This window comes from Salvelinus fontinalis, chromosome 29 (assembly GCF_029448725.1).
Source record: "Salvelinus fontinalis isolate EN_2023a chromosome 29, ASM2944872v1, whole genome shotgun sequence".
NCBI classification, from domain to species: Eukaryota; Metazoa; Chordata; class Actinopteri; order Salmoniformes; family Salmonidae; genus Salvelinus; species Salvelinus fontinalis.
The window spans coordinates 41,294,268-41,306,809 of record NC_074693.1 but is presented as its reverse complement, the minus strand read 5'-3'; the positions used below and the strand labels follow the sequence as shown (position 1 = coordinate 41,306,809).

Below are 12,542 nucleotides of genomic sequence, written 5' to 3'. Positions count from 1 at the left end.
AGAAAAGATGAACCGCAGCTGAATGAGATCGAGAAAGAGATAAGCAGAGACAGTATGAAAGAGAGGGGAGCTCAGCAGCTGAACGGAAGATATACAGCATATAGAGAGAGAAACATTGCAGAGGCCAGGAAGACTCAACAGCTATTTTTACTTAAGTAGTTTACACCACTGGTTCTGGAAGACCAGTGGAAGGCCTGAGATCATCACTGGAGAGAGAGAGAGAGAGAGAGCGATAGAGAGAGAGAGAGATTGAGAGAGAGAGAAAGAGAAATCCATGCATCATTGGCAAGGAGCAGAAGTGTTAAACTGTGTTGAAGGAAGTTTGGTTTGGCCCAGCTTCTCTCTCTCTCTCCTTACTCTCTTATCTGCAGGCGTCTCTAATTGCCGCCAACTAGTGTCCCCTGGCTTTAACAAACCCGGTAATTACACTCCTGTATTCTTAACAACCCTTTCTTTTTCTTTTTTTTTTACAATCCCTCCCACTACAATAACATTGGATTATCTTATTATCTTGTTAAAGTTTCAAAGCAAAAGAGTTATCGCCTCAATTCTTACTGCTCGCGGTAAAAGTTTATGCTGCGCGATGTCAGTCGCTCTATCTCGTTTCTCTCTTTCTCTTTCTTTCTTTCTCTCACTCAGTCTTTTTTAAGAGAAGATATCTACCTCAATATCTACGAGCAGCAAAAGTCAGTCTCCCTCTCTCTCTCTTTGTCTAATGATTTCTGTCTACATGACCCGAGGGAACAGTTCGTCTGGGGTGGGTATCGAGTCAGTCTTTTAAAGGATTATAAGGGTTATCAATGATCCATCTACACACAGGTCCTCCACCAACAAGGGACATTAACAAGAAGCTTGTGAGTGGGAGGAGAAATGGGGCATTAGTATACCTTTAGCAAGCTTTTGATGCGTGCATGAGTGGGCACCGGCCAATTACTGTATATACTGTATGAATGGACAAAGCCATCGATCACTTGGCACCATTCATTCCTATATGAAGAGTCAATAGCACATTGAAGCCAAATTAAAGTTTACATGTGGTCATAACATGCGTAGTTTAAGCTACTCCAGGAAGTGACGTTGTAGGCTAATTTAGAGCCGCTCCCTCTCATTGGGTAACTCAAGTTGAATTCCCTTTTTTGTGATATCTAATTGGCAGTATCGATCTTGTTTCATCGCTGCAACTCCCCAACGGACTCGGGAGAGGCGAACGTTGAGAGCCATGCGTCATGACCTGCCAAGCCGTGCTGCTTCTTAACCCAGAAGCCAGCTGCACCAATGTGTCGTAGGAAACCCCGTCCAACTGACAACTTGAGGAAGCTTGTAGGCGCCCGGGCACGCCACAAGGAGTTACTGGACCATGATGAGCCAAAGAAATCGACCCGGCCAAACCCTCCCCTAACCCGGACGATGCTTGGCCAATTGTGCGCCGCCCCATGGTGTTCCCGGTCACGGCCGGCTGGGATCGAACCTGAGGGTGTAGTTCCTACGGAGAGAGTGATCACACAGTCGTCCGGAACAGCTGGTGCTCTCATGCATGCTTCAGTATTGCATGATATCCACACCTAGCTTTGTGTACACTAGTGAAACCATACAGCTCTGCTCGCATGCACACTTCTACAGTTGAAGTCGGAAGTTTACATACACCTTAGCCAAATACATTTAAACTCAGTTTTTCACAATTCCTGACATTTGATCCTAGTAAAAAATGCCCTGTCTTAGGTCAGTTAGGATCACCACTTTATTTTAAGAATGTGAAATGTCAGAATAATAGTAGAGAGAATGATTTATTTCAGCTTTTATTTCTTTCATCACATTCCCAGGGGGTCAGAAGTACACATACACTCAATTAGTATTTGGTAGCATTGCCTTTAAATTGTTTTTAACTTGGGTCAAACATTTTGGGTAGCCTTCCACAAGCTTCCCACAATAAGTTGGGTGAATTTTGGCCCATTTCTCCTGACAGAGCTGGTGTAACTGAGTCAGGTTTGTAGGCCTCCTTGCCCGCACACACTTTCAGTTCTGCCTACAAATGTTCTATAGGATTGAGGTCAGTGATGGCTTTGTGATGGCCACTCCAATACCTTGACTTTGTTGTCCTTAAGTAATTTAGCCACAACTTTGGAAGTATGCTTGGGTTCATTGTCCATTTGGAAGACCCATTTGCGACCAAGCTTTAACTTTCTGACTGATGTCTTGAGATGTTGCTTCAATATATCCACATAATTGTCCTCCCTCATGATGCCATCTATTTTGTGAAGTGCTCCTGCAGAAAAGCACCACCACAACATGATACTGCCACCCCAGTGCTTCACAGTTGGGATGGTGTTCTTCAGCTTGCAAGCCTCCCCCTTTTTCCTCCAAACATAAAGATGGTCATTATGGCCAACAGTTCTATTTTTGTTTCATCAGACCAGAGGACACTGCTCCAAAAAGTACGATCTTTGTCCTCATGTGCATTTGCAAACTGCAGTCTGGCTTTTTTATGGCGGTTTTGGAGCAGTGGCTTCTTCCTTGCTGAGCGGCCTTTCAGGGTATGTCGATATAGGACTCGTTTTACTGTGGATATAGATACTTCTGTACCTGTTTCCTCCAGCATCTTCACAAGGTCCTTTGCTGTTGTTCTGGGATTGAATTGCACTTTTCGCACCAAAGTACGTTCATCTCTAGGAGACAGAACGCGTCTCCTTCCTGAGCGGTATGACGGCTGCGTGGTCCCATGGTGTTTATACTTGCGTACTATTGTTTGTACAGATGAACGGGGTACCTTCAGGCATTTGGAAATTGCTCCAAAAGGATGAACCAGACTTGTGAAGGTCTTCAAAAAAAAATCTGAAGTCTTGGCTGATTTCTTTAGATTTTCCCATAATGTCAAGCAAAAAGGCACTGAGTTTGAAGGTAGGCCTTGAAATAAATTTTCTGGAATTTTCCAAGCTGTTTAAAGGTACTTAGTGTATGTAAACTTCTGACCCACTGGAATTGTGATGCAGTGAATTATAAGTGAAATAATCTGTCTGTAAACAATTGTTGAAAAAATGACTTGTGTCATGCACAAAGTAGATGTCCTAACCGACTTGCCAAAACTATAGTTTGTTCACAAGAAATTTGTGGAGTGGTTGAAAAACAAGTTTTAAAAACAACTGTACATAACAGTTGTGTCCAGGCTTGGACTTACGTATCCAAAGCAGAACCCCATGTTTGTTCACTTCTCACACCCTAATTGTGTTGTCAACAGTAGTAAAACCATATCGCTGCTCTCACACACAGGTCTGTGGATTACAGTGAGACCCTATGGCTGTTTTCCCGCATGGTCTTCCACGCAACAGAGAGACCTTATAGTTGCACTTACACAATCTACACAGGCTCAAGTATTCCATACCAGAGCAATGCTAGGCACCAAATCATCAACAAGAATACACACACAAACACACATGCACACACTGGCCTGTGGGGGAGTTTTAGTGTGATTGCTGAGGTGAGAAAGGCGTAAACAAGAGGCCTGCTGTTATCTCAGCCATCATAATAAAACGCAGACCAGACCAGGCACTCCCCCTTCCTTCCTTTTCCTGTTACAGCCTAATGGGAAAATGGTTCTCCGTGGAATTCCCTGTTGTGTAATCAGGGCGGATGGTGGATGGGGAACAGAGTGGAGCGCCGGATGTTTAGCAAGTTGGCTGGTTTGCTCTGGTCCAAGGCGTTAGGAAGGGTTAGCAGGGTTAGCAAGGGTTAGCAAGCCGCACTACCTCCCTGGACGACAGGTGATTGGGAGTCCCAATAGGGCTGCGCACAATTGGCCCAGCGTCGTTAGGGGAGGGTTTGGCCGGGGTAGGCCGTCATTGTAAATAAGAATTTGTTCTTAACTGACTATTAGTTCCAGCGTAACATTACACAGAACCTGATAAACAATGGATGTGTGCATGCCACTGTATAATTGCAAAACCCCAGTCACGGCACTGCCTAGTCAGTCAGAATCTTGACTTACGATAAGAAGTCACTTGTGTGTGACTTTAACACGACTCTCCCCTGATTATTTGAGTGTTATCCTTGGCTGCGAGTCTGCGAGGTTGGAATCTGAAACAAATCTGTGAGACACCCATTTCCCTCGGCTTAATCTGTGAACGCCTTTCCCCTGGATACTTTATAGGCTAGGTGTGAACACTGTTTTACTTCCCCCCTACAAGCATCTGGAGTCAGATTATGCCAGAAAGATATTGACTGCATCCAGCACCGCAATCAAATATGATCTGAGTCATTACAACTATTCCAATGGCTCATTTCAGAGGAAGGAACATGTTTAATGTCTAAGTACTTCATTCTTTATATCAATTCGCTCTGAATAGTTTTTTACTGTTTTAAGTCTGTTGGGGAAAGAATGTTTTAAAACCGCTGGATTGGAATTCTCTGCGGATGTCTCTTTAAGTCTGTGTGTGTTATTGTGTGGGTTTTCTTGGGCCGTCGTCCATTGTTTTGTGTCTGAGGTGGGGGTAGGAGGATGGAGGGGTGGGAAGAGGAGGGCAGTGGCTGGGGCACTGTTCGTGTTGACGTAGACGTCAGCGTCAATCATCTCAGCTGCGGACTCCACCCCGTTTCCTCTGCCAGTGACACACACCCGTACATGCACACACGGTTCAAACGCCTAAACACAAATGCACATGTGCAGGACATGGATGTGTCAAGTGATTTCCCCTAGACACATACATGTACAGTACACGCACGCACACACACCCTTGTCGACTTCTCTTTCGCACTCGCTAATATTTACTCAGTCTGGTCCTCTGTCCGAGTGTTTTTTTTTGCGTTTCTGTTATTGTTGGCCTCGGGCGACTTGTTGTCAAGCGACTTGTTCGTCGGAAGAGAGGAAAAAAGGGAGGAGTTTGGTTGTTTGGTTTGGGAGCAGCGGCAGTGTGGAGTGAGATGGTTTGCGTGTGTTGTCTGGAACTATTGTTTGAGTTTTTCTCCTTTTTTCTCCTCTTCCTCCAGTTTATTTGCTGTTCTTGGTTTGTTGTTACTGACTACTGGATTTAACAGGAAAGCTTCGGAGTGGATGGGGTAGATAGCTACGAAAAGGGCTGTGTATTACCCTGCGGCCCCCAACATACCGTGAGCAGGTCTGCTGCTTGGAGCTCCTGCACGGTGTGAACACACACAGTGGCGCGGAGCGTTACCCGCCAGGCATACAGCAACTATTTTACTGCCACCTTATTTGTATATAACCACACGTTCATTATTTACATTTAGTTACACCAAGGTAATCATGTTCTGCCCTTCAGTTGTGACTTCCAACTAACCATGACCCAGATCAACTGAAAACAGTACATCAACTAACCATGGCCCAGATCAACTGTGGTCATCTTGTTGGATGCAGGAAAAATGCAACTTGAAAAGGATGTTACAATCTGAAAAGGCATTGGAAATGTATTAATGTTTGCAAACATCAAATACTTAAGGGGGGGAAGTGAAATGTTTAAGGAAATGGGGGGGGTCTTATTATCTGACTCCTTTATGGTCAAATCATTTCTTTGCTGACTTAAATATATGTTTCTGCATGAGTATATTAAAGCAATATGGTCCTAGGGGGTGTGGTATATGGCCAATATACCACGGTTAGAGGCTGTTCTTACGCACGATGCAATGCGGAGCCCTTAGCTGTGGTATATTGGCCATATACCACAAACCCCCTAAGTGCCTTATAAACTGGCTACCAACGTAATAAGGGCAGTAAAAATACATGTTGTGTCATACCTGTGGTATACAGTCTGATATACCACGTCTGTCAGCCAATCAGCATTCAGGGCCCGAACCACCCAGTTTATAATTGTGAAATATGTTTATATTTAGCATTGCTGTTCTACTGTAGTAGCTTAGGTTTGCTTAAAGAAGAAAAAATGTGACAAGTTATATCTTGTGTCCTTTGAAAATCTGTAGTAGACCACATCTTTGTACTATAATGAATAGCAGCTACTGTACTATGTACCAAATACACCCGTAACCGTGTCAACAGGAATATTTCCCACATTCTGGACTACTTTGGCTCCCTATGTCGTGGAAAGAAACACCTACCATACCTCTCTGTCAACATGGGGCTCCCGAGTGGCGCAGCGGTCTAAGGGACTGCATCTCAGTGCTCGTGGCGTCCCTACAGACAGTGGTTCGATTACAAGCTGTAGCACCGCAGATATTGCGATGAGCGTGCGATGCAAGACTTTACTCTCACATAGCCACACAGAGTATCTGCACATGTGGACACGGGTTCGCTTCATGCTGCTACAACGTGGTATACAGTACCAGAAGAGCAGAGAGGTTTAGCATCGCGCTACAACGCTCTTATTTGTTGTGTAAATTGACCGACCATTACTCTTCACTCTGTGCTTTGCTGAGTCTATCTTTAAGTCATTGTGTCCCCTTATTCTCACATAGTAAACTAAACCAACCCAAATGAATGCGTAACCACACACTTATTGAACAGGCCCTTTATAATCGATTAGCTTAGCATTTCTAAGCAATGCAGGCATTACAAAGCGTGACCGATCTGTTACTCACGATAAGAAAGTGAAAAGCATGAAAGTGTGATTTCACAATGTCTCCTCTCCACCCAGCCGCCACTTTATAATAAAACCATCCTTTTTAAGCCCACCATATTGTGCCAGATCTCTGTGGCTAACTGGATTCCACTGGACTTAACTAGATTTAGTTTGGCCTCCTCCCGTATGTATTTAACTGGTCTTGATTGCCCTCCTAAACCCTTTCCATCCTCCTCTTCTTTCTTTCTTCTTCCCCCTGCCAACATCAGATTCAGCTATCCCTACAACAGGCTTTTTAAGCTGTGTAATTCAGCTGTGGTAATTGGGAAGTCTCTGTCCAATGGTAGGCCCGCTGTATTTACTTCATTTCAGTCAATGATTGGTGAGTCATTTGCAAACTCAAAGCAGATTCTGAATTGGTGATGCATTGCCAGTCAGGCTTCCCCAGTTGTGAGAAAATAGTTAGGAATTTTCTCTGAAGTTTTTTTTTTGTAGTGTGCTTGGTGAAGTTAATTCTTGGATTTCAGGATATGGATTTCTCTACATGGAAACAACCTCATTTTCCCATATCAGAACATATTTACACATAACCAGAAATATATAGATATATACAGGTAACTGCCAAAATAAAGGAAACACCAACATAAGGCGTTGGGCCACCACAAGCTGCCAAAAGGGCTTCAATGCACCTTGGTATAGCTTCTACAAGTGTCTGGAATCTATGAACTAGGGATGCGATATCATTATTCCACGAGAAATCCCTTCATCATTTGGTGTTTTATTGATGGTGGTGGAAAACACAGTCTCGGGCGCCGCTCCAGAATCTCCCATAAGTGACTGAGACGACCACGGCATATGGTTCACATCGTTTTCATGCTCATCAAACCATTCAGTGGCCACTCGTGCCCTGTGGATGGGGGGCGTTGTCATCCTGGAAGAGACCACTCCCACCAGGGTTGAAACGATTCGTCATGGGTTGAAGGCGATCACTCAGGATTGCTGTGTATCTATTGCCGTTTAACTTGCCCTCTAAGGGGTTGAGTGGACCTTAACCATGCAGGGAGAAGGCACCCCACACCATAACAGTGCCACCATAGCCCTCATTTACTTAAGTGTTTCCTTCATTTTGACAGTTACCTGGCAGTTAGAGCAAAAACGTGCAGATTTTTTAAATGTATATGAATATTTTTCATCAGTGTGTGAATGCGATGCTGATTTGGGAGAAGTTAATATCCTTGAAGAAACTACCAATTGTGCTATATTTGTCAAAACATTTTTTTTACTCTCTTGCTGATTGTCTCTTACGTATCCTGCTGGCAGAGCGATATCCATCCACGACCTCATTGTGTGTGTGTGTGTGTTTATTCTCTGAGAAGTAAGGTCATTTAAAGTGATGTGATTTGGTTTATTTAGATGCAACATTTCAATGTTGTTAACACACAGTCACCAAAAAACAGAATGTTCACCATAAGTTCCCAGAATTGTTTGCCAGATCTTAACAAGTTGCCGCAAATTTACCGCAACAGTTTGCCCCAAAATATTATTTGCATGTGAAAATATGAGCTTGCTGCAAAATTGCGAAACATTTGCCAAAGGTTTGCCCCAACTGTTTACCAGGAGGCTGTTTTTTTTCGGTACGGGTGTGGGTGGGGACTCCTCTCCAGGGTAGCAGAGATGGCACTCTCCCAAACATACAGGAAGCCAGAGGGAGGGGGGGGGTGGTAATTTACCACATTGAGAAAGGCTCTGGAACGTGAGAAAATCCAGCTCTGTGTGTGTGTGTGTGTGTGTTTGTGCGAGAAAGAGGGAGAATGAGAGAGAAGAGAGTGAGAGAGGCTGGGAACTGAAGACCAGAAGGGAACAGGAGCCTTAGCAGGGTCAGGTTTTACCAACTGAACAAAGGACTGTCGGACACCTGGCAAGCTCTGTATAGAAGACGGAGAAAGAGAAAGAACAAGCAGATAGGGAAAGAGGAAACAGAGAGAGAGGGTGAAAGACAAAGTTGCAAATAGATAGGGAAGGAAAAAAGAGAGTGAAAGTTTGTGAGTAAAAATCGGAGGGAGAAAGAGACTCGACGAGAGATAAACCAGGGGAAAAAAGGGTGAGGATAATTCAAGAAGCAAGTCGGTTGTACCCCCAACCCAACGTCATGACAGTTGTGAGAAAGCAAGAGTTGTTGAACTAGCAACCTGCGACGGACAAACCATGTCGGGAACATATTCCTGCCTCTGAGGGGACTGTTTTCCTCTTTCTGGGGTGTGCGTGTGAGTGTGAGCGTGTGTGTGTGTGTGCGTGCCTGTGTGCATGTTTGCTTGTGTGTGTCCGTGATGGGGCACAATCTCAATGTATTTCTCCCTTTATCCACAAGAGGAGTGTATTCACCTTTCTCTGAGTAAAAGTCAGTATGTGCCCTATTATAACTGTGTGTGTGTGTGCATGTGTGTGTGCATGTGCCCTCTCTCCACAGGACAACCTGAGTGTGTTCCTGCGTGGCTGTGAGGAGCTGGGACTGAAGGGCTCTCAGCTGTTTGACCCCGGGGACCTGCAGGACACCTCGACACGCCCCAAAGCCAAGTAAGACATCACACACACACACTTGCTTCCCTGACTGGCTGGATGGCTGAAAGGCTAGCTGGCTGATTGGCTGGCCGACTCACTGTCCGTAGGTCAGTAGGGTGGTTGGACAGTTGTTCTTTCTGTGTCTGTCTAGCTGTTTGCCTCTATGTCTTTGTATTTTCATTCATGTGTTTTATGTATTCTCATCCATGTGTGCATTTGCTTGTCTTTCTACATCTCTGTGTCGCTCTTATGTCAACAGTACAGTAATTAGTGTCAAAGCAAAGAAATGTGGCTCTCCTTGTATGCAACGTCACTTGACAGGAGATTGTGACATTGTAGCTGTTGCTAGGTGAGTGGGTGTTTCCCCCCCCCCCCAACTCTCCTTGTGCCAGGGCTGCTCTGTCAGTCAGTCAATAAAGAGATTGGGAAGGAGAGAGAGAAGAAGAGAGGTAGAGAGAGAGTTTCTTCACTTTGTGACAGGGCAATGTCAAACTTAGCAGGTCTCGGGGATGGCTTGACTGGTTCTGTCATGACATATGATTCCATGAAGAGTTCAGGTGTGGGCCAAGGGAATACTTTAAGCTTTACACACTAGTCACACTGTGTGTGTGTGCGTGAAGGTGTTTTTGTGCACGCGTGCAAATGTGTGTGCGTCCACCCTTTCACTGATGCCTGTGCATTTGCTTGGCTCCAAACCAGGTGCATTGCATTTGAATTGACCCTGTTCTAATGTTGATGGCTATGCATCCTTGCATTGACTTACATGACCTTGTTACCGTCCCTTAGATTTTGTGTGTAGCTCTACCCTTTTCTCCTGTGACTCTGCCCAGTGCTCAGGCAGGTGTTTTCTTATCTAGAAAACAGATTAGGACGGGGGTGCATAAAGAGACACCGCTCCACACAATGTGCTAAGGCCTGAAGTATGTCTTCTGTTCCATCTGCCGATGGAAACAGATCCATTTCCAAGATAAGTGACAGGTGGAGAGAGCGAAAGAGGGGGGTGGGGAGAAAGAGAGAGGGCAAGTGAGAGTGAGAGGGAAGAGAGATCATCGAAGGGGAGAGAGCGAGAGAGAGCAACAGCAAGAGAGAGTGAGATAGAGAGAGTAAGAAAGAGAGAGTGAGAGAGAGAGGGAAAACAGAGAGAGGGAGGGAGTAAAGGTGAGATCACATGCAGTGATCTATTACCTAGTGGAATCTTTATTGCCTTCTTTCTCAGGCAGGCTTTAGATGTGGTTATGTAAGTAAGCAAGGTAGCGTGGTAGAGAAAACAGACCTGGCTCTCTGTTAATTTAGTCAAGCGAGAGGAGAGGAAGGAGATAAAGAGGGGAGGAAGGTGAAATGACACAGGGACCTTCTGTTGGAAAAGAGGGAAGTTGGAGAGGGAGATGGAGAAACTAATGCTGAGACTGACTTGACCCCTGGCCTTTTGGTTTCAACCCCCCTATTTCACGTTCTTTCTTTTGAACTTTCTTTTGCTCTATATGAAGTATCTCTCTATCTATTTCTTTCTCTCGTTGTCTCGCTGTCTCTCTCTCTCTCGCTGTCTCTCTCTCTCTCTCTCTCTCAATCTCTCTTCCCCCTTTTCTGTTGGATCAGAAATGAGTATTACGTTGCCAACCAATCGTGTTCCTCTCAAGGGGAGGTCATGTAAAGGAAAAAGGATCCCCTTTACATGTCTCTCTATCAAATTGGCCAGAAATGGGAACAAACAGAAAATCTTCCAAATATCTTGTAGTTGCTATAGAGCCTTTCTGTTGATAATTGGAGAGATCTGGCTTTTGAACCCCTGAAGGAGGATCTGACAGGGCTAGGTGCTGCACAGAATACCTGATCGACAAATCACCTCCACCTCAAAACATCCAAGCCTGAACTGATTCATATAGTATAAGGATTAGTGAATCTACATGATCCCATGGCACTTGTCGCAAGAGTATGGGGTGTTATCCTTGGTGTCTACCAAATCATCCTAGGCTTCCAATTGGCTCATTCAAGCCCTGTTCTTTCCCCTGCAATTCTTCCCTAGGTCATTGAAGAGAATGTGTTCTCAGCCAACCTGGTAAAATAAGGGTTAGGTATGAACAGGCATATTGACGTGTAACTCAATGGAAACGTTTCATCCCTCACGTGATTACGCGTCCACCTACTAACGATCTGGACATGAGTCATTTGATTGACAGTTTGGTAATAATCCCACTCATGTGGGAGTTAGCTGCATAACACTCTTAACCCCTGGGTGACCTGCGCAGATCATTACGACAAGGACCCGCGTGTGGGAGCTGAACAAGCCAACAAGGTTGACCTATGACCTCTGCTGACTAGTGTGTGAGTAAAGTATCACGTGTAGGCTTAGATCAGCGCACGCACGTGTTCCTTCACGAACGTGCACGATACGCACACAGACGGAGGCGCACGCGCACAGGCACACACACGCAAAGTCATGCACTCACACTCACGTGCCAGACAAACACAGAACCTGTAGCTATAATTCAGTCTCTAACCATTCTGAAACTGACATCTGGTTTCATGTTTATTTAGTTTGATGACAAATATGTTAGCGAGAGAAAGAAAGGCAAACGTCGCTCTCCGTGTGCATGTCTCTGTCTGTCTCCGTGGCTGTGCTCACGTCCATCTGTGTGTCAGAAAAAGAAAATGAAATAAGAATTGAATGTGTGTGTGTGTGTGTGTGTGTGATTGAAAGGCACTCTGGCCTCTCCGTCTTTGCCCTGCTGTTGCCTGGAGCCTCTTGAACACTAGACAAACATCCAAACAACCTTGCCTTGCAGCAACGGCAATCAGGCTGGAGAGTTTGGAGATCAAACACCATTATTTTCTCTCTTTCAACCACTCTCTCTCCCCTTGTCCCTCTCTACTTCCCCCCTTCTCTCTCTCTCTCTCTTTCTCTCTCTCTCTCTCTCTGTCTCTCTCGCACGCTCTCTCTCTCTGCCTCTGTTGCTCCTCCCTCCCTCTCTTTCTCCCTCCATCTCTCCCTCCCATTCCCACTTTCACTTTCTCCCTCCTTCTTCTCTCTCTCCCTCCATCCCTCCCGCCCACTCTCACTTTCTCCCTCCTTCTTCTCTCTCCCTCTCTCTCCCTCCATCTCTCCCGCCCACTCCCACTTTCACTTTCTCCCTCCTCCTTCTTCTCTCTCCCTCGCTCTCCCTCCATCTCTCCCTCCCACTCCCACTCTCACTTTCTCCCTCCTCCTTCTTCTCTCTCAGCCCAGATGGGGGCTTTCCACAACTGCATCTGTGTGTCATTCCACACTGTGACTACTGTGTTGTTGTTATCGATTTATTTCTCTGAGAGCGAGGAATGCAGCTGGTTTGACAGCTCTCTGACCTGGAACCTATGATCAGCCTCGTCTCTCTCTCTTCCCGGCAGGGTTGCCGACTCCAGCAGGAAGCTGACGAATGTAAGTGTCACCTCTATATTGTGTATTTTGTTTGTCCGGTAAATATATGTTTA

At 45.3% G+C, this 12,542-nt stretch overlaps 1 protein-coding gene across 8 annotated transcripts in view; it reads left to right on the top strand.

The window, feature by feature from the left end:
* Window positions 1–12,542, top strand: part of LOC129827990 (LIM and calponin homology domains-containing protein 1-like) — a 164,612-nt gene that overhangs the window by 77,300 nt on the left and 74,770 nt on the right. For all 8 annotated transcript variants that reach the window (XM_055889368.1, XM_055889369.1, XM_055889364.1 and 5 more), the window contains exons 4-5: window positions 8,986–9,092; window positions 12,459–12,489. In XM_055889368.1, coding sequence (XP_055745343.1) covers window positions 8,986–9,092; window positions 12,459–12,489 — 138 coding nt within the window. The remainder of the gene's footprint in view (window positions 1–8,985; window positions 9,093–12,458; window positions 12,490–12,542) is intronic.